The following is a 22,657-nucleotide window of genomic DNA, read 5'->3' as shown; positions in this document are numbered from 1 at the left end:
TGGAGACTCTCGGTTAATTTTAGGCCTTGTCAAGTTGATAGCTGAAAGAAAGACAATCTTGTTAAACTGATGTTTTGTCTCTTTTTGAAGTTTTTCACTTCAAGTCTACTTGGAAGTTCCCAGCCCTCTCCTAAGCAGATAAGTCTTTTCTTATGTCACTGTTCTTCAAGTGTTGGTTAGCGGAGGATGTTACATATTGTAACATTGTTAGATCAGATTCGAGGCCTGTCACTTTAAATCATTTTTTAAGGTAACCTTTCTACCAATATCATTAACATTAACCAAGAACTTGAATCAGAAGCAGGGTTGTTTTGATAAGGAGTCTGTGTTCTTAGAAGCCCCTAAGGTAATTGTGATGCACACTAAAATTTGAGTCTGGGTCTCAAACTTAATGGCTTGTAGGCAACCTAAAAATTTTTCTAAGCACTGAGGTCAATGTCTCTGACCAGCTCTACTGAATCTGAATCTCTGTTAAGAGAAACCAAGTAATGTCTGTAAATCTGGTCCCATACAATGCTAACACAGTTTAAGGGAGGTACCGTCAAGAACCAACATTTAGGGCTTTATGTCTGCCAGAAGCCCAATGCCTAGGCCAACCCCACATCACTTCTCAGACAGTCTAGTCTTGAAGGATGAGCTCCAAGCACTGCAGACTATACAAGTTGAATTTTTAGTCATGCAAAGAAATTCGAGAACAAAAGGAGATATTTCTAACAGGTGACAGTGTGGCACCAGACAGGCTTTCCTATGACGTCAATCAAGTTCACTCTGAAGATTTCCTCTACAGAGTAGGAGAAATACTTGGAGATGAAACAAAAAATCTGTATGAAGTACCTGGTTATTTTCTTCATTTGTGTATATAATTTTACCTTGGCTTCTTTCCAGGGAAATTCCTTCCACACTTGAGATAAACAAAAAGCATGCCCTTCCTTATATCATTATTCTCTGTATACCTCTCTGTATCTGAAAATGACCTGAGGCTGCTCATGTGGGTATCAGTGAGCCTCCAAGAAGTCCTGGGAAGGCCAGAAGACTGTGAAGGTGCTTGCTGCTGTCCCGGCCTGCAGGCTCTTAATCTCTCCAGTCCGCATTGGAACCTTTTAAAATGTGTTCATTAGGAAGTTTGAGGTTTGATGTTCCACAACTGATGGGGCCCAAACACTAGGCAGAGCCAGATGAACCTCCCAGAAGAGAAGGAAGGATTGTAGGAGCCATAGGCATTGATGATGCCAGGAGAACATGGCCCAACACGTCAAAGAAGCAGAGCTCACGGGGGCTCACAGAAACTGAGGCAACTAACACAGGCCCTGTATGGGTCTGGGTCAGGTCCACTGTATATACTTTATGGCTGTGTAGCTTTGTGTTCTTGTGGGACTCCTAAAAGTGGGAGTGGGGTGAGTGGGGTTGACTCTTTTACCTACATTTGGGTTCCTTTGCCTTCTGCTGGGTTGCCATGTTCAGCTGTGATGTGAGGATTTGTACCTAGTCTTATTGTATCTTGTTAGGCCATGCTCGGTGGACATCTCTGGGAGATGTGCTCCCTCTCCCTCTCCTTCTTTCCTCTCTCTCTGGAAAGAGGAGTTGATCTGTGGGAGAGGGGAGGTCAATAAGGACTGGGAGGGGGAAACTGCAGTCAGGATGTAACGTCTAAAAGAGTAAATGTTTAAAAATAAGATGCTTGGGGGTCTACTAGATGGCTGAGCAGGAAAAGATACACACTGACAGGACTGATGGCCCATGCGTATGTGTACACACACAAACACACACACAAACACACACACACACACAAACACACACACACACAAACACACACACACACAAACACACACACACACATGGCGGGGGGGGGGGAGGGAGGAGGGAGAGAGGATAACAATGTAGCTGGATAAACTAGTGTCATTTATCTGTTTACCTCATGTTGTCAAAAGGGGGGGAAAACACACCGGTGTTCTTGAGTATGTTCTTAGCACTAAAGCTAGGCTCTGCCACCTGGTGGTCACATGTGGCAATTACAGGCAGTGAAGATCAGTCCACAGTGCCCAGCCAATGTAGAAACCTTTTACAGCTGCCCAGGCAGCATGCGATTCAGCTTCTAATTCATCCTAGACTGGTGTTTTCAGTAGCAGGCAGAGAAGAGTGTTTCTAGTTAAGTAACTTAAAGGTTGCTTCATTAACACATTTAAAAAAGCATCACCAGGCATTAATTTAGCACATACCTATGAGTTGTTTTTCTTCATTAGCAGAAAATGTTATTTCTGTGTATTCATTTGTTTGATAGATAAAATGTCTTAAGAACTTGCTACTTCTAGGATCCCTCTCACCAATGAGCTTTTTTAAAAAAAAAATTGTATAAAGATAATTTGATTGAAGGCCATTTGGAAAATAGTACTGTCTTCAGCAGACTATGCTTTGTTGCAAAGCTTTTTTAAGCAAATGGCTTAGATAACAATAAGTGACTTAGACCCATAAAGCTAATGCTGAGAGAGGGAAAGACGGGGGGGGGGGGGGTGGGGGGGAGGGGGGGGGTGGAGAGGGAGAGGGGTAGGCATGGTGATGAGCCTGACTGTGACAATTATTTTCATTTTATCTATGTGTCGCAATTTCATACTAAATAACTTAACATGCACAACCGTGCCAGCTTAGTAAGGCTGGATGGAAGTCACATCATATAAATAAGGCCACTTCTACATTGCATGGTATTCTGTAAATGTCTATAAATTGGTGACAATGTTTAGTCTTCTCCTGTGTTTGTGCAAGGTATGTACATGTTCATGTTGGTGTGTGCATGTGTGGTGGCCAGAAGTAAATAAGCATTAGGGTCTTCCACAATCACTTTCCACCTCACTCTTACGAGGGTCTCTCACTGAACCTAGAGTTCATATCTAGCAAGGTCCAGAAAGCCACTTGTCTCCATGCTGGGGTTATGGATGTGCACTGCCGTGCCTAACTCTTGTGTGGGCACTGGAGATCCAAATTCAGGTCTCAAAATTGTGCAACAGGCAGCTTCCCAACTGAGCCATCTCCTAAGCCCCACTTTTAGTCCTCAAAAAGGATAACTTCTGCCACTGCATTCTCACGTTTGTTTCCTCTTCTTAGAATGGGCAACCGAATCCATGTCTACCCAAATGGATCCTTGGTTATTGGATCAGTGACAGAAAAAGATGGCGGTGACTACTTATGTGTAGCAAGAAACAAAATGGGAGATGACCTGGTCCTGATGCATGTCCGCCTAAGACTGACACCTGCCAAAATTGAACACAAGCAGCATTTTAAGAAGCAAGTGCTCTATGGGAAAGACTTCCAAGTCGACTGCAAGGCTTCTGGCTCCCCTGTGCCTGAGGTGTCCTGGAGTTTGCCTGACGGGACAGTGGTCAACAGTGTAGCACAAGCTGGTGACAGCGGCCACAGAACCAAGAGGTACACCCTTTTCCACAATGGAACCTTGTATTTCAACAAAGTTGGGATAGCAGAGGAAGGAGATTATATTTGCTCTGCCCAGAACACCTTAGGAAAAGATGAAATGAAAGTCCACCTAACAGTGTTAACAGCCACCCCACGGATAAGGCAAAGCCACAAGAGCAACATGAGGATCAAGGCTGGAGACACAGCTGTCCTTGACTGTGAGGTCACTGGGGAACCCAAGCCAAATGTATTCTGGTTGCTGCCTTCCAACAATGTCATTTCATTCTCCAATGACAAGTACACATTTCATGCCAATAGGACTTTGTCCATCCATAAAGTGAAACCACTTGACTCTGGGCAGTATGTATGTGTAGCTCAGAATCCTAGTGGGGATGACACTAAGACATACAAACTGGATATTGTCGCTAAACCGCCATTAATCAATGGTCTGTACTCAAACAAAACTGTTATTAAAGCCACAGCCATTCAGCACTCCAAAAAACACTTCGACTGCAGAGCAGATGGGATCCCGTCATCCCAGATCACGTGGATTATGCCAGACAATATTTTCGTCAAGGCTCCATACTATGGAAGCAGAATCACAGTCCATCAAAATGGAACTTTGGAAATTAGGAACATCAGGCTTTCTGATTCTGCAGATTTCACCTGTGTGGTTCGGAATGAAGGAGGAGAGAGTGTGTTGGTGGTGCAGTTAGAAGTACTGGAAATGCTGAGAAGACCAACATTCAGAAACCCGTTCAACGAAAAAGTAGTTGCCCAGGCTGGCAAGTCTGTAGCATTGAACTGCTCTGTGGATGGGAATCCACCACCTCAAATTATCTGGATTTTACCTGATGGCACACAATTTGCTAATAGGCCACAAAATTCCCCATACGTGATGGCAAGCAATGGTTCTCTCATCCTTTACAAAGCAACTCGGAGCAAGTCAGGGAAGTATCGCTGTACAGCAAGAAATAAGGTTGGCTATATCGAGAAACTCATCCTGTTAGAAATTGGACAGAAGCCAGTCATTCTGACATATGAACTAGGGATGGTAAAGACTGCCAGTGGGGAATCGCTATCACTGCATTGTGTGTCTGATGGAATCCCTAAGCCAAATGTCAAATGGACTACACCAGGTGGCCATGTAATTGACAGACCTCAGGTCAATGGAAAATACATATTGCATGAAAATGGCACATTGGTCATCAAAGAAACGACAGCTCATGACAGAGGAAATTATATCTGTAAGGCTGAAAACAATGTTGGCCAGGCAGTTATTAGTGTTCCTGTGATGATTGTGGCCTACCCTCCCCGAATTATAAACTACCCACCCAGGAGCATGCTCAGGAGGACAGGAGAAGCAATGCAGCTCCACTGTGTGGCCTTGGGAGTCCCCAAGCCAAAAATCACCTGGGAGATACCAGGACACTCCTTGTTCTCAATGGCAACAGCAAGGAAACCCCACAGAAGTGAGATGCTTCTCCCACAAGGTACGCTGGTCATTCAGAATCTCCAAACCTCAGATTCTGGAGTCTACAAATGCAGAGCACAGAACCTACTTGGTACTGATTATGCAACAACTTACATTCAGGTACTCTGACAGGGAGGGAGAAACTAAGATTGAACAAAAGCCAACATCTGCAGAGTTTATTTTTTGGAAGAAGTTTACTCAAAGGCAGCCATAGGCATGTAAATGAATCTGAATACATTTACAGTATTAAATTTACAATGGACATGCAATGAGACTTGTAAATAAATGCATTGTGAACTGATACCGAGTTTCTATGGATTTCAAAGCAAACTCTTAACTTAAGGCACTTTGATTTTGCCAACAAATAACAACAAACATTAAGAGAAAATGATCCATTACAAATTAACAAATGGCTAATGCACCTGAATTTTCAGTACAAAGACCTTTCTCTCGCTAACAGTTGCCAGCTGCCTCGTGTCCACTTTCTACCAGTGTTACAAACAAAGCACACAGAAGGAATGGAGACAACGGGAAGGATTGATTAGGTTTGCAGTCTGTGTTTATCTCAATGTACAACGGTTTTGTCACTGGTTTATAAACATCTTGATAAAACCTTCAGAAAACAAGCATGGGACTGTTTTGATTATGATCATTAGTTTATCATTTGTTCACACCGAAAGTTTTAATACCTGCATTAAAAATGAAACAAAACAAAACATGCAGGCTAGCTTTTCTACATGGAAAGGGCAGCTTAATGCTCACACACTGGGAAGTGCAAAGTGTGTTTCACATTTGTCCACACCTCTGTTGTCCTGAAATGCTTTACAGGTACAATGAAACTTCTTTATAACTTTAAAACCTAGCTCAGGCACCCATGGTTTAGAGCCATTCTTAAGAAAGATTTTCTAAGGGGGAAATCCCTCTCCAAGAGTCTAGATGACTGCTTTTATATAATGAAGTTTCACTGTATTTAAATTATGGATTTTATTTTTATAATTCACCATACTAATATTACACGTTTAATTTAACCCAAATATAAGTGGGGATATCATATGATTGACCTCTTTTATTCTAAAGGCTTGAATTTTATATGATAATTTCTCTGGATTCTGTCCGAATTTCATCTATTGATAAATTGTAAGAGTCTTGTAAATAAAAAAGCAAAAGACATTCAGTTAGCTCAGAATACTAAGACCAAGAGCTTTGCTAGCTTGTGCCAATCATTTGGGACGCCAATCATTTGGGACTTGACTTCACTGGGTCTGCATAATGCCTACTTTCTTTTGGCCCCTACCTCAGCCATGAGCTGACGACAGTTAATATTGGTACTCTACGTCTGCCAGAGGTCAAATGATACCCACTGTAGAGTAATCTCCCTCAACTTTTGGATGAAGAAGGATACATAAAACAAGAAATGCCACACTCTAAGGAATCAGCTAACAATATAATACATGTGTTAAGGGTTTCTTATAGCCAGAAATGCTAAGTATGTCAAATTCCATTAAATTTCAAGATCTGTTCTTTAATTTCCTATCTGCAACCCACCCAGCAATGGACAAAGTTCTGCAATAGAGCTTTTCCTTAGGACAATTTTAATGCCAACCACATGCATTTGCTATGAAAGAAAAAAGATACAGAAAGATACAGAAAAATCTCAGAATACAGAATTAAGTGGCAGTAAATATAATAACTAAATTTAAAATTCCAGTTGCTATCCTTTTAATGCACAGGGAAAAATAGCTCTAGGTTTTTCCTCATCCCCCACAGCATCTCAGAACTAGAGGGCTTTAGCATGATTTACCTTCCTCATCTTAACAAACAAAACAAACAACGGCAACGGAATAACCATAGCCTTCAATGTGCAAAATGATTAGTAAATTAACTTCTGCAAAGTGTAAAGTGCAAACAAATGCTATGCAATTCTAACACTCATTCTGCTGTCTGCAATATTGAGCTACAAAAATATAAGGTTCAAACTGAAACTGAAGTTTTAACCATCGACAACCATTGAGTAAAGACCAGAGAGGACAGGACATGACCCACTCACTAGGCACAACATTCACACTTCGGTGGTTTTGCGAATGCAGTCAATCAGTATATTACCTGTGGGGGAGGATAGCTCTGTGAATTTTAAGAATGACCCTGGAGAGGAAAGCAAAGCAGACATATGGGAATGTCTGCACTGAAATGTTCTGCACTGTCTGAGAGCAGAGAGAATGTGAACTCGGTGGAAAGAATGGTCTTTAATGTTTGGCAAAGTCTTTTCCAGCCCAGAGTAAACACAAAACAAGCAGGCTGGAGGGGGGTATTTCACAGTGTACAAAGCAGTTCACATGATGTCGCCATGGCAAAGTAAGCAAACATGGATCTGAGGTCATTTGAATGAGTCAAACTTTGCAATGGGTAACTCGCCTAGGAAGATATAAATTATTTATAATAATGATCTGTGAAAGAAATCATCTGAAGTTGTACTAGCTACATTTTAAAAAAGTAGTTCTACAGGGTTTGCTCTTCATAGACAATCTACTCACAGTATGCTTGACTACATTACATGTGAAATCATATGGCAAAAAGAAAGTGAGCCCAATAAAGAACAGGGAAATCTCCCTACATGTCTTAAAATGCCCTGCAATTTTCACATTCAAAATTGTATGCATCTAATTCTAAAAAAATATTATACGGAATACTCTTAAGTTACACAAACTGATAATAATTTACTGTATTTTTTACTCTAATAGGAGCAAATTACGACATACTTGAACAAAGTTAAAATAGTTATTATTTCTTTATAATAAATTTGATGTATAATTTACTTTACTTGTGCTTTTTGCACCAGTTTATAAATACAGTATAAGCAATACACAACCAAGACTGACACCAACATTAATAATTAAATTCAAAATTGTAAATACTTACCATACAAAATTAACAGCAAGTATACCTTTGATGACTACCAGAACCCTCTGGACTGTGGGGCCAGATTCTCTGGAAACCATGTTAAGTCTGAGCACTGTGGAATCTAAGGCCAGCTGTGAGATTTTATTTATTTTTTTCTCAAGTTGGCATGAAGTTCTGAAGAACCTAAACTGGACAGTTGGTTTTTGTTTTTGTTTTTGTTTTTGTTTTTTTTTTTTTCACCAAAACTGGCAGTAAATAAATGAACTGATTCCACCGTGGTTCTTCTGGCCTCCCGTGGTTATATGTTGTATCTTCATGAAGAATCTGGGTAAAGATTTTGTCACTGGGAACAAATTTGAGTGCAGCTGCTTCTAAGAAGCTCCCACAGATCTCAGGGTGGCTCTTGCAGAAGCCCTGAAGAAGTGGAAGTACTAAGCAACAATCTGTTTCAGCACCTTTGGACCACAACAAAAGCGAAGCAAAGTCCTTCATAAATGTGAACGAAGTTCATAAAGTGCTTATGAAATGACCAACACTTCAAATGAAAGTGATGCTAACAAAGGTTCACCCCACCACTGCGGACGGTCGAGTGAAAAGCAAATGTGTCCACTCCCGAGAGACCTGCGAGATCTTTCAAATCAGTAGTCTGGTCCACCACGGGTTAGAAAAAAAATAATTAGTGAATACATAAATATTTAAACCTACCATAATTCATTCTTTATGTAAATATGAGATAAAAAAGCACCAGTTTCAAAAGGTCTGCTACCACACTATCCGGAGTAGGCCTGCATGATCCACATTTTAAAACCTACTTTAAATATGACAAAACCAAACCATGACTCCTTTACTTATTTAAATACCTCTGCATGAAATGTAGCATAAAATATAGGAAAACATAAATAAACCTAAGACCAAAGGAGACTTCTTATGATGACTACTAAATCTGATTTTCTGTTTTTCAGTGCAAACATAAACTTCATGTCTTCTCTTTCCGATTCAAAAGTGTGAAGGGTGTGCACAGGGAGTCACTCCTTGCTGTGGCTGGTTACCTAAGAGGAAAGCAAAAGAGTAAGTTACAGATGTGCATTAGCACTGCAGCTAACACCTCTCTGGTGGGCCTCTTAGTAACAGCCTCAGGAATGGGAGAACAGACCAACTGGCTAGACCCTGGAGTTAATAACCATGTCATGTGACCAAATGTATTCTGTAGAGGGGCCAAGTCTACGTGAGAATCTCACAGCTACCAACACAATGCCTTGGGCTTAGAGAAAGGGACTGAAGGTGTCCATGAGCTGTGCTCCAGCTCTGTGGGCAGGAGAGCAAGTGGACGTGCTCTTCAGATAAGTGTGTAACGCAGGACTCCTCAGTACTGATTTATAAACACTATAAAGCAAATCTCTGCCTTCAGGTTATATTCTCTGCAAGAATTTTAACTCTAAAATATCATCATATTCCATTGTTTTAATCACAGATTATTTACTAGAGTATATCTACTAAACAACAGCTGGGAAAAAACTGATCTTACTTCACGTTGCCAAAATTAAGTGAGGCTACATGAAAGCATACACAGATTTCAGGTTTGGGGGTTAAAGAAAAATCTCATGTATGTATTCATCAAACATGGTGATGTGTTACATAACGACACAGACAAGTATACATTGTATGTTAAAGACCAAAAAAAAAAAATAAAAAAAAAAATAAAATAAAGAAAATTTAAGATATTAAGTATGACTGGCAGAGACACCAAGGAGTGTAGCGGGGGCAATTCTCTCTTTCAAGAAACCAACATGCAAAGCGGCATGCAAAAAGCTCCTCCTCAGCCACAGACATATGCCACACCACTGTTTCACTCTGTAACTCAGGAACACTGAATCTGAAAGCCAAGGGAAAAACTTGTCTCCTTCCGCTGCAGAGGGGAAAAATGTGACCCAGTCAATAATGGCCACACTGGCAAAGAAGTCAGGTCTTGTGACTCCAGGCCACTGTGTGTCACAACACAGGATACTCATTCCTATTTCTAAAATGACTGTCCTGAGGTCCTGGCACAGGGGTCATCTAAGTCAAGGGCACGGGATGAATTTCCCCTTAAATGTTTCTAGCTCTATAAAAACAGGAGCTGGACATGGAGTTGCAGTCAAGCGGTAGAACATGTGTCTGGCACACAGGAAGCCTTGAGTTCTATGCTCAGCACCATAAAATAAAACCAAGAAAAGGGAGTTTGGTGTGCTTTGGGGAAGTCACATAAAACAATAGGAAAATATTAAATTTAAGGGAAAAAAAATGTGGCTTTTCCAGGTGAAGAAAAAGGCCTAAAACTAATCAAACTAAGACAAAATAAAATACCTTGGACCAAGCTAAACATGAAAAAAGAGTATGTATGTATGCATGCATGTATGCATGTATGGTATGTATGTATGCATAGATGCATCTATGTGTGTATGCATGTATGTACACATGTATGCATCTATCCATGCATGTACGTACCTATGTATGTACGTATATATGCATGTATGTATGTATGCATGTTTGTATGCATGTATGTATGTATGTTTGTATGCATATATGTACGCATGTAACAAAAGTAGTCAAATAAAGAGGAGGAGTGGACACTGGAGGTCTAGGCTGGGTTTAACGGAGGGTAGCTGAGAGTTAAGACAGAAGAAAGGGAGGAAGGAAAGTGATGGAGTTCTATTTCAATTAAAAACATCTTTTAAAATGTTTTAGAGGACACAGTGTGATTTCTGAAGAGCCTCTGCTATGCCGGGCTCGTTACTGCTGATTTCCAGGCCTCCCCTGGCTCAGTGTGAGACAGGTACTTACTAGAAAGCTGCTTCTGGAGCTGTCGCACCAGGGCGGCTGTCTGTTGCTGTTGCTGGGTCTGCTGCAAGCCTTGCCTGGGGAACTGCAATTGCAACAAGGGGAAGGATGAGTCAGCCACTCGTGCTCCAAAAGGCACAGGCTGCGCCTTGGGGCTGGCTAACGCACGTACGCATGCTCAGTTTGGACAAGCTTGGTTTTGTCTACAGTACAGCTGGCAAACAGTGCTTCACGCAGGTACTTGCTTGGCATTTATCTTTAGAGTTTTCATGAAGTCCTCACTACAGAGGTAGCCTACTCATTCAAAAACCACTGCCACCTCTGACAAGATGAAAGCTCTCTGCTGTGGAGATCTGTCCAATGCCAACAGACCCCATGGGCAGAACAGAGGTTGTGTGGCAGAGCTCGGGTGACATCTGGGCCATGACTGCCACCTGACAGCCATGGCCGGGTGAGCTGAGCCAGACACCAAGAACTCTCATATTTTAAGGAGTTTTCTCCTAGCACTATGTGAGGGGAACTGGAAGTACAATAGCGTCCGTTCCTTCTAGCAAGCTCACACAAGGAACTGTTCGAGGGGCGGGGGGAGACTGATCAGTGTCTGCTAGAAGAAAAACTGTTTTTGATTAGAATCACCAGTCATACTGGGTCACGTCTTAACTGCAGGTGTCAGACTACCTTTCTTTCTTTTCCTTCTCTACTCCTTGGCTGTCTTGTTGCGGCCTAGAAACAACTGGGATGCTCTGACAGGAGCACCGCTTAGTCGTACACAAAGAACTGGTTGTCTCCTGCTTACCTCAGTCTGTACCACCCACCTGTGTGGAATATAATAACCAGGCTGACACAGCACCCTAGAGAGCATCCCAGGAGACAAAAAGGTAGGAGCTGAACCAGGTTAGGAGGGAGCATGCTAAGGGAGCTTTCTTTATTTCTGCCAGATTTTTCCACAGTGGCTCTCTGCCAGCCAAGTGCATCCAAGGCAGGAGAGTCTGGGCTCTTCCATCAGGTAACCTGGCTCTTTCCATCTCCCCTCTCCATACATACTGCATTTCTGCAAAGAAGCATCTACTCCGCCCCCTTAGATAGAAGGCACAGAAAGAGCCGAATATCCCTTCTCAGCTTTGCCTATTTAATCTTGCACTTTCAGAGGTTATTTGAATTAGGACTATGAACCTTTACTAGCAATATTCTCATCATACAGATGAGAGTTTTGTCATTTGGCTTCTGAATCCTAAGGGCATTCTTAAAACTATGTCAATTTCTCATAACAGACCGTGAATTCCTCGAGAAAGACCACTATTACACTTTTGTCTGTAGCTGCTGGTCAAAAGCCACAGCAGTTATTAACTAATGCAGCTATCATGTATGTTTTTTGAACGGCAAAATGGAATATAACAGAACCTTCCCCCAAGGACCAGTGTATTTTAAGTCACCTGATTAAGGCAGCATAAGATGAAGAGAATAGACTTTGTCACACAGTGTGGATATTATTATCTTACATGTTAGAAGGAGCTTCACGCTACATCTATCACGTGTGGTCAATAGTAATTTAAACACATGAACCTTTAAAGGACTGGAAGTCAAGAACTACCCTTACGACCATGCTTAAGACACCACGCAAACTTCCCCAGAAAGGGCAGATGCTACTGTTAGTTGTCCTTTCTTCACAGAAGGCAAACAACACAGGCATGCACACTAAGTTGTCACCACACTTAACTGATGGGCGTGGGCTTTTCTTAATCTTTCACACTCATTTTACAGAAAAGCTTCCCTAGGACATCTTGAAGAGGTGACAATTTCTGTCCTGAAGCAGTTTTGACCTTAAAAACACTTTTATACAGTGGTTAACTTGGCCGTGTGTACTGTCACTGTCTACCATGTCCCAAAGGTTGCCACCAACTAAAGGAGACTGACAAAGTCAGAGTCAAAGGCAACAGATCAAACACTGCCTTTCAATGGTGGCTTACACTGAAGCTTTCCATCACAGAATCCCCATGTTTCTCTATCTTTGGATCTCTGTGAGGACTTCAACTGTATGGCTCAAAATAGAAAAGCTATAGTCCTAAACCCCTGGACCTCAGATGGTGACATCGCTTGGAGACAGAGCCTTTCTAGAGGTAGCCACATCAAAATGAGCTTCTTATCATGGAATCTAACACAACATGAATGGTACTCTCATAAGAAGGGAGACGTGGGTACATTAGTGCAAACAGTGAGAACACCATGTGAGGGTGAAACAGAGCTCAGATATCAAAGGCAGCTGGTGCACAGTGAAAAACAAGCAGAGGCATGGCACAGGCTCGCCCATCAGCAAGCAGGAGGAACCACCATTGCTGAATCCCCATCTTTCACTTCCAGTTTCCAAAACAGAGAGAGAAAAAAAAATTCCCATTTTAAGCCACCTAAGTTCATGTACTTAACTAACAAATCAGTACAACTTCTGAAGCTCTTTAACTAAAACAGTCTAGCCACCATATGCTACTCTCCATGTACAACACGGCCATCCAACCATTTCCAATGATTCTCAGTCTTCCGGTGGCAGAGAGCATACTTAGTACTCGCATGGCATGCTCCCTAATGCCTCACAGGCTGCTGGCCTTACTGAGTATCCTGAGTAAGTACTGAACTGAAATCCACCGTAACCAGCAGCAGGCAGGGTGTGGCAGGCCAGGAGGGTGGTGTGGCAACTTACTCCTTCCTTTATGCAGCATCAACCCCAGAGGAGTCCGAGCTCACCTCTCCTCAGCAGCCAGCTCACCACCCTCTTCTCCAAAGACAGGAACTGAGTGGAAGAGCAGACCCGAAACAAGATTTGGATCTGCTAGAGATGTCTATCATGAATAGAAGCCAAGGTGTTTAAAAAATAGTGAATCTCGGTGAACGTAATCAAAAAGGAAATGTGAATTTTTTTTCCCTTAAAATTGCTGAGGCATTGTGCCCTTGATATTGACATACATAGTTAGTTGAAAATATCTTTATATTTGTTTTCTTTCTATTATGAGACAACCAAAAAAAGGTATAGGATACATACCAAAATACCTTTAGCAGTACTATCTTTGAAACTGGTAACAGTCCAAATTTTTAACAGTAGAGGAATGGGTTCAGCAACTGCAAAACACGACTTCATCATAATAATAATTTAAAGTATGTGTATACCCAGGTGTAGTGGCATACACCTTTAATCCCAGGACTGGGAGTCAGAGGCAGGTACATCTCTGTGAGCTAGAGACCTGACAGAACTAGATAGTGAATTCCCGGACAGCCAGCGTGACAGGTGGGACCCTGTCTCAAAGTGGGAAGTGAAGAGATGCCTCAGTTGTTAAAGGCTAGGGTTACGACAGACAGATAGATAGATGATAGATAGATAGATAGATAGATAGATAGATAGATAGACAGACAGATAGATAGAAGTAGGTGATAATATAGATTTATAGATAGCATGTAAATATACTAAATAGAGTATACCTAAGAAAGAATTATAATGATGTGAACATCTATCAGTATTGAGCGCTCCTATAATTTCTAATTCTAAAACTGACCACTCGGATGTAAACACAAAATTTCCTGGCCCATCCCGAGCCTTTTACACACAAACCATCTGGTCCCTGGGCTGTAACTCCTGCTTATTTATAAAAGACAGCTCTCTACTGAAACAAGACTATGTTTCTCAGTGAGAATTGAAAGTCTTCTGCCAAACGGAGAAAAAAATAAAATAAAAAGCTCATCACATATTTTTATTAAATTTACTATTGATAAATAATAAAAGACTTTTATTTCCCTTACATTACCTCCTCATGAGCATAATGAGAAAAAAAAATGTTAACTTCTAAGCTCTGAATTACTTCTCAGTCCTTGGGATGGTAGCATGGTAGAGCTAGTGGGTGACACACAGTCTAATAATCACCAGTATCACCTCAGAAATCGGTATTAAATTGCATGTTTTTTATACACAATAACTCAGTTAAGTATTTACAGAACTATAATCTGAGTATAAAACTGTCAAGTGACCTTTGATGAGCTATGCCCCAATGCTAGTGCAACAATGACTCCCTACCTCTGTCACTGCTTTAAACTACAACAGGGAGGCTTAAAGAAAAAATTCCCCAGACCTATAAATAGAGTTTAGTAACAGAATTCAGTTTCTTTGTTTATCCTACCCAAAATAACAAACATGTCTGAGGCATTTGGTACTAGCATTCATCGGGAACTATGCAGCACCAACTGTGAACAAAGCTACTGTTGTACCTTCATTATAATTTCTCGAATACGGAGGTTTGAATGAGAACTGTCTCCACAGGCTCGTACATGGGACTGCTTGGTTTCTAGTTGGTATAGTGTTTATGATGAATTAGGAGGTGTGTCACTAGGGTGCACTTTGAGATTTCAAAAGCCCAGTCTCTGCCTCTGGTCTGCAGATGCAACCACTCAGCCACTGAGTTATTACCATGCCTGCCTGCCTGCCGCCGCCGCCATATTCCCCACCATGATGGTCACGGACTCACCCTCAGAATCCCCAGTAACATGCTTTTTTATAAGTTGCCCAGTTCATAGTGTCTCTTCACGGCAACAGAAAAGTAACCAAGACATCATATATCATTGTTACATATGATATAAAATACCGTTTAGTAACAGGTGGAGGAAATCCTTGACCCAACCTCTAAAATAAGCTGAATGTAGAAGGCAGAGGTCAACACTGTCATCCTGTTACTTTCCACCTTGTAGTTTTGAATGGGCCGTCTCTCAGTGAACCTAGAGCTCACTAATGGCTTTGCTGATGGACCCGTGAACTCCAGCTGTCCTGTTGTTTGCACCTGCTCAGTGCTGGAGTCATAAAGCAATGACATGTTTAGGATGGCAGTTACGTATTTGTGTGACTGAATCTTTAAATTTTTCCTTTTGCGAAACAATACAGATTAAATATCAATAACTATAAATAATTGAAATATAGGGATTTTATTATTTGCGAGGAACATAGCATGTAATATTTCATTTAATTACACATTTGAATCAAAAGTTTAAAAAGCTTAAAATATGTCATATATTCAATAATAACTATAGTTCTACATTTAAAGTTTGCATTTTTGCTAAAATGGTATTACTGTACAAGCATTTCCTCATTGGCAATTACTATATACAAGTTACCGTTCTCGAATTATTGGGTTCCTTACATTTAACAGTGAAGGACTCATGTACATCATAAATCACTAGGAAGGTATAAATAACTATGTGATAGTTACTTCCGTTAGGGTCACACTCAACACCGCTGCTAACAACAGTACTATAGCATGAGAATCTTTGTTTTACATAAGGAAGGAGTTAGGATTTTTCCAGTCAGCATCAAATGTTCCAAACATTCAACACGACCTATTTGCATAGATTTTGGTTCTCTGTCAAAACACCTTTAAAATGCCTCGTTGTGTATAGATAGAAAACACAGAGACTAGTGTTAAGTTTTGTTTGTCTGACTTAATAACCTATTCAATGGGAAGAAATTTTTTCATTGTGTTATAGTTTGGGGGACCAAACCCAGAGTACTGTAGGGGCTAGGCAAGTGACCTCCGCCACTGAGCTACATCTTCAGATTAGAGAAAGATTTTGATGATTTTAAAAAAATATGTCAGTTATTTTTATGTATCTGTATATACTTGCATGCCAGAAGAGGGCATCAGATCCCATTACAGATGGTCATGAGCCACCATGTGATCGCTGGGAATTGAACTCAGGATGTCTAGAAGAGCAGCCAGTGCAGTGGTTACCACTGAGCCATCTATCCAGCCCAGATTTTGATGATTTTTAAATCTGCAAATTTCATCCAACTACTGCTGTGTAACAACCGATACTCAGTAAAGTTGGAAGAAAACTTTAAAGCTATTCCTAGTAATGCCAAACTTTTAAATCAAAGGGTCAAGTGGTAGGTCTCACTTTGTAGATATGCCATCCTGAGCAGGAGCGGCGGCTCTCCATTAAGAGCAAACGCTACTCTTCTACATGACCTGAGTTCAGCTTCCAGCACCCAAGTTTCTTCAGGGAGCTCACAGTACGTTTTCCTCCGGCTCCAGGGCATTCAATGCCTCCGCTGGCCTCTGGATATACTACATTCACAAGCACAAACTAACACTTAGACACACAAATATACAAATAAGTAAAACTTAAATCTTAAAAAAAAAAAGCACACCTTCTTTTGTATTTGAAACATGACTTAAAGACAGACAAGCAACAATGGGGATGTTCTTCCTGTGAGTTGAATATCAGGCAATAAAAACCATACAACAGCATTTGAAAGGAAGCATTTTTCTCCTTCTACAGTAGAAACAGAAAGAGACAGCCAATGCCAACACTGGTGGGTGAGAGTCTCACGAGCAACAGGACAGACTGGATGAAACCATTTCCTTATATTATTACTTTAAAAGGAGCTGTAACTTTATGATGGAAATCCATCAGACACCATTTCCACAGGAATTATGAATACTCTCGCGATGCAGGTACATGAAGCAGCTCTCCAATACACAAACTGCTTGGTGTCATGCTTTAGCAGTGCATCAGCTCAGTAACATTTAAAAAATAAATAAATAACCCATCATTACTAAGACGAAGTCAGGGCATTTTGGAATTGTTGCAAATTCTGTGTGGGTAAAGGAGACATGGAAGCTAAATAGTAAAAAAACAGAGGCAGGAAAATACATGGCAGAAAGGACACAGAATTACCACTGCCTTAGTGAAAAAAAAAAAAAAAAACCAAACCATTTATACATCATAGAATTACATTAGTGTCCAATGTCCTGACTTCAGCCATCATAGCCAGTGGTTTTTATGTTTGTGGGTTTATTTGATTTGCCATGCTGAGATCCAACCCAGGGTCTCACTCATGCTAGCAAGCACTTTACTAACTCAACTATATCCCCAGCCATCTCCCTCTAGGGAAAAAAAAAAAAAGATGGAAATATTTAACATGAAACTGGCACATGGCTATAGCTGTCTGGTATGTGGAGATCAGGAAAAACTTAAGCTGGAACTGAAGGAGGAGGAGGAGGAATCAAAAACACATGTGGCACTTAGCACAGGTGAAGGGAAGTTCTTTGTATGTTTTTGAAACTTTTCTGTGGGTTTGAAACTATGTAAGGAAGGAAGGGAGGGAAGAAGGGAAGGAGGGAGGGAAGGAGGGAGGGAGGGAGGCTACAACTTACTTCCGGGTGGGACACAGGGCATGTGAGCAGTATTCCAGCTGAAAGCCTATTTTACAGCATCTCTAAAAAAGTTGCCCTAGTCAACTTTATGGTCCTGACAAAGAAGCAAGTTTCACACTGCCTCTATTTATGGAAAAAAGAATCCTGATTATATAGATTGCCATAAATATTTTTTAAACAAAAAGAATCAAAACTGGAAAAGCTAGATGCGTGGTACAAAAGAATGGAGGGGGGGAATATATCCGGGGACTCCCTAGCGGGGACCCTCTACTGGGCTGGTCCCACAGTGGAGACCTGCTTGGTCCAACTTTTAACCAAGGAACTCCACTGATTCTCCCCAGTGTGCTGCCATGCCTCCATACTCTTTTACGTCACTACAGAATTGTAGAGCTGGTTTTCTGATCCTGACAACACTTGGCACCGCTGCTTCCCAGTGGCAATGAGTACAGCAACCTACAAGCCCCGGGTAGAACTCACAAAGAACGAGCAGTCAACATCACTGAGGTTTTCAAAACATTCATATCATGCACATGTTCCCAAATTCAATTTGAGACGTTAAAGAAGTGGACTGTAGATTATGAACAACGTGGAAATTCTTGCAGAAAATGCTAACTGGATAAAGAGGCTTGGATTCATTACTAACATGTCATTTTACAAAGTACTTTCTTACTATGTGAGAAAGTTATAAAACAAAATCTAAGGTCATCCTTACATGTACATGAAATCATTCTTTACTCTTTACAGAAAATGTCTTAATATCCTACTGATAAGGTTTTCATACATTGAGTGCTTTACATTTTTTTCCAAAAAGGAAAATGGTATAATTTAGTGAAGCAACATTTTTATTTGTATATTGAAGTTTATTAGTGTATATTAATTATTAATCTTAATGAAAGCAAACATTCCGACTCCTGTAAGAAGAAAACCTTGACAGAATGCTAGGAAAGCTGGTCAAGTATAGCCAGTCTATTTCCCTCTTAAAATTTCATGGCTATGGAGAATGGACCTGCTTTAAAGGAGAAACCCACATCCTGGTTCCAAAACACCAGGCCTTACCAAAGGCTGCTGGGGCTGCATTGCTTGGAGACCAAGGGCCTGACTCTGGGGCTGTGAGGGCTGCTGGGGCTGGGGGGCCTGCTGGGGCTGCTGCATCTAGAAAGAAAGGAAAAGATTATGGTAGCCCCTTAAAATTGTGGGGCTGAGACACGTCTGAACAGCCCTTACTAACACACAGTCTATCTAGTCCATCTACACAAAATGGTTGGGATATACTCTCAAAAAATATGTCATTAGGTGATTCTTGCATTGTCTGAACATTGTATAGCGTACTTACAAAAATTTAGGTGGTTCACCAACCACACACCTAGGCTGCAGGAAGTACATTGGATAGCTTATTACTTCTAGGGCCACGGTAAACAAAATGAAATTAAGAGTGAATTAAGGACATGGTAAATGATGCAATTCAGAGACATAGGAAACACAAGATGCACGAGCCTGCTGCCGATAAAACACAGCATACTGTTTATTCTTTCCCTCTAGTTCGGTTCAAGCTAGGGCCTCATGTATCCTAGGAAAGTACTCTACTACTAAGGTACATCTCCAACCATGAAAGGTATTTTAATAACCAGGAGTATACTCTAAAACAACAATACAGAGCGTAAGGAATAAGCAGGCACATCCAGGGATGATTCTTTCCTAGTATTAAGCACTTCACACTAACTATCGTGATGCTCTTATATAAATAAGAGGCAGTGGAATACGTTTATTTACAGCAGCAACATCCAAACACATTTGTGTTGTGTTATGATGATGCTATCACGATAATGAAGGCTACGGTGTCACAAGGTAAAGGCAGTTTTAGGCTGCACTAAACTCTGAAGGGATCACTATCACCTCAGCCCGCCACTGACAGAAATGCCTGTAACCCTGCATCCTCCATCTTTACCTTGCCACACCTTGCTTTTCCTTCAAGTGTTTTAATGACATAACCTTGTTCTTCCAGGAAGCCTTCTCAAGACCACACCGACCTCAAGGTCTTTGGCAGCCAGACCTCACTGTCCAGGGATATCTTGTACACTTACTGTTTTGGCCTCTTTCAATATGCTCTGCCTGTCCACTCACAAGCTACCTATCTCACACTTCCAACTAACACAAGCACCAATCATCAACTATCTTCCCTGTGATATTTGGAAGAGCCCTGAGGACTCCATTTTTACCTTTTTTATAGGATATAAACTAGTCCATAGAAAGTATGCAATAAATTACCAGCATGAAACACGAAAGCCTGTCCACACTAAATTGGCTGAAATCTATAGCTCTTGGAAAAGACCTCTAATTCACAGAAGAAACAGAATGTGTGTGCGTGTGGTGGGAAGGCAAAAAAAAAAAAATAGTTTCTCTCAGTGGCCTTTAGTTACTGGTGATCTGACTAGATTTTCATCATACGCATTTTTCCAACTTTGTCTACATAGTATTCCCCAAATTACTTGACCTTTTAAAGTGAAAACAATAAATATGTACTTCCAGATCTGCAATACTTGCAGATTTGGAATCCCAGCAGTGGTGCAGATCTATGTCAACATGAACAGTGTTGGCTGAGCCAGAAGCATTGCCATAGGAAACTACCATTCACTTGGTTCTCTGCAAACACTTTCAGGAGAGATGAACTCAACTTCTCAATTGCTAACATTTTCCTTTAGGCCAACAGCAATTCACAAAAAGAGAATAAATGTAATTTAGACAAACAGACGAATCATATTCCCTTTCTTTATCTCCCGGGAATATATTGTTGGTAAGAAAGAGTATCAGAGCACAGACTAACAGGGGACATGTACAGGTTACCTAGTGAGAAAATGATCTGTCTGCAACCTTGAAAATGCCTTGGGAAGGCAGAAAGTGGTAAGTAAGCAACAAAGCATGGTTCCTTGGCGATATAAAAGTAACAAATCTTAAAACAGAACCATTCAAATAGTTGTCCTGAAAAATATCTCCAAACTTGTAGGTGGCCAAAGAACATATCATTCTCTGTTTTAATAGTTCTGCTAGTAAAACATATTAGAAATAACAGCAAACAAGTGCTTTGCTTGAATTGTCTTATTGAATTGCTGACTTGTCTGATGCACAGTTAGAAAGAAGTGCCCTCATCTTTTCCATTTTATTGATGACAAAACTCAAGAGTAGAGTTTTTATGTGTACCACCTTGGCAACGGTCTCCATACAATGAGTAGGACATCATCGGTAAGGGCTACACTCAGCCAAATCAGTTACCATGTATTACCAATAATGTACCATGACTTTTAAAATACTTTATCCAAAATGAGGATGTACTAATGGTCACCTTATAACTGAAGCTCTGCTCTACAGAGGGCTGGTCTTCACTTCCCCTGGTTCCCTTTGATCCTCTCAACTACAATTTTGTAGATCACACTCGATTCAGACTTCATTGCTTGGGCATATCTATGGTTTAAATTTTTATGGAAACTACTTTTTTCCTCCTCTCCATCCAGCATAAAAATTGAGACACATCTCCCGAAAGTTCCTTTCTGCATCCCTGCTTTCTTGCCTGTCATCTCATAGAGCATAGATAGTTCTTCTCTTATACATACCCTGCTTGACTAGATTCCACATTTCCCCATGTTTCTGTGTAGGTAAATAAAATAAAGTGCACCTCATTTTGGACTGGGAATGAGAGCCCTCTTAACAGTCTTACCAAGAAGTATCCAACACAAAAACATCACTTGTTAATAGTGAAGAAAAAAACACAGATTTAACATAATAGTCAGCCTACCTGCCTGCCTGATTGCCTTTCCTTCTTCCTTCATTCCAGTGCTGGGAATTAGCCCAGGGCCTTGTGCATTCTGGGAATGGTTTTAACCAATGAGCTATATCCCCCATCCACAATAATACTGGAACAAAGAAATCTGAAACACTAACGTACTGAAGGGAGAAACTATTTACCTAGAAGTCTCAAGTATTTATATCAAACGAACAAACGACAGCTTTCTGGATTCTAACACAGAGTCCTCCAGATTGTGTAATCTCTGCTTCTCCATCTCCACAGTTTAAGCAGAGAAGAAGTATTGTAGAAATCACAAAGTTATGGCTGTCAAAGAGATGACTGTAAGCTGCATTTGTTCCTAATTTTTTCTCATGAATATTAAACCTTGTATGCAAATTGTAGACTCTTAGTCAATTATCAACCAGGTAAGCTGAGGCTCACATTTAAATTAAGGCATCCATGGGTCCCTTGAGGCTTTGGGAAAGGGAATGGTTCAGTGCAATGCGGTCTCCTGCCCATGGCCTGGCAGATACAGAGAATAGAAAAGTCTCTCTAGATGGACTACAGTGTACTCGCCAAGCTGCTTAGTGTCAAATACGTAGGGCTCTTCGGAACTTAACGTTTCACTGTAAAAGTATCTGCACTACCGGAAGGGATGGCATTGCCCTCACCTCCCTGCCCCATACCTGGAGGAGTCTCTGCTGCTGTCGAACTGGTTGCTGTCTGGGCCTCATTGGGTCCTGAGGCAGGGGCACCGAGGGGAGGTTGGGATGTGCGGGAGTCAGCACAGCGTCAATTCCCCCGCCCACCAGAGGGCTCTGCTGTAGAGCCTGATGGTTCAGTCTGGCAAAGAATAATGCAACTTGTGTTCAGGAACCAGGCGTACCACGGAAGTCAGTCAGCGCCTCCAGCATTTTACACACATCCACCAAGAAACAATTCGTGTTCAATAATCATGTGTACAATTAAAACGGGAAAAGGCCAGAGGATCAGATAACAAATGTGAGCGACCGGGGAAAAAGACGGTAAACATTCTACTTTGAGCCATGTAGCAATCACATAGAAATTGCTTTTCAAAAAAATCAAATAGTTGTTAGCCCTAAG

At 41.1% G+C, this 22,657-nt stretch overlaps 2 protein-coding genes across 2 annotated transcripts in view; one reads left to right on the top strand and one right to left on the bottom strand.

Annotated features, from left to right (window-relative positions):
• Positions 1 to 6,046, top strand: part of Igsf10 (immunoglobulin superfamily member 10) — a 29,944-nt gene extending 23,898 nt beyond the window's left edge. The window contains exon 8 of the mRNA XM_028763654.1: positions 3,097 to 6,046. Within this exon, the coding sequence (XP_028619487.1) occupies positions 3,097 to 5,005 (1,909 nt within the window). The 3' untranslated portion in view covers positions 5,006 to 6,046. The remainder of the gene's footprint in view (positions 1 to 3,096) is intronic.
• Positions 6,047 to 8,727: 2,681 nt separating this feature from the next.
• Med12l (mediator complex subunit 12L) overlaps positions 8,728 to 22,657 on the bottom strand; it is a 292,238-nt gene continuing 278,308 nt past the window's right edge. Inside the window, exons 42-45 of the mRNA XM_028763676.1 lie at positions 22,240 to 22,396; positions 18,832 to 18,927; positions 10,595 to 10,676; positions 8,728 to 8,823 (exon numbers count right to left, since the gene is read on the bottom strand). Of these exons, the coding sequence (XP_028619509.1) occupies positions 8,771 to 8,823; positions 10,595 to 10,676; positions 18,832 to 18,927; positions 22,240 to 22,396 (388 nt within the window). The 3' untranslated portion in view covers positions 8,728 to 8,770. The remainder of the gene's footprint in view (positions 8,824 to 10,594; positions 10,677 to 18,831; positions 18,928 to 22,239; positions 22,397 to 22,657) is intronic.

Source organism: Grammomys surdaster, unplaced genomic scaffold, assembly GCF_004785775.1.
Source record: "Grammomys surdaster isolate TR1022 unplaced genomic scaffold, NIH_TR_1.0 139, whole genome shotgun sequence".
Classification (NCBI taxonomy): Eukaryota; Metazoa; Chordata; class Mammalia; order Rodentia; family Muridae; genus Grammomys; species Grammomys surdaster.
This window is presented reverse-complemented; position numbering and strand designations above follow the sequence as displayed.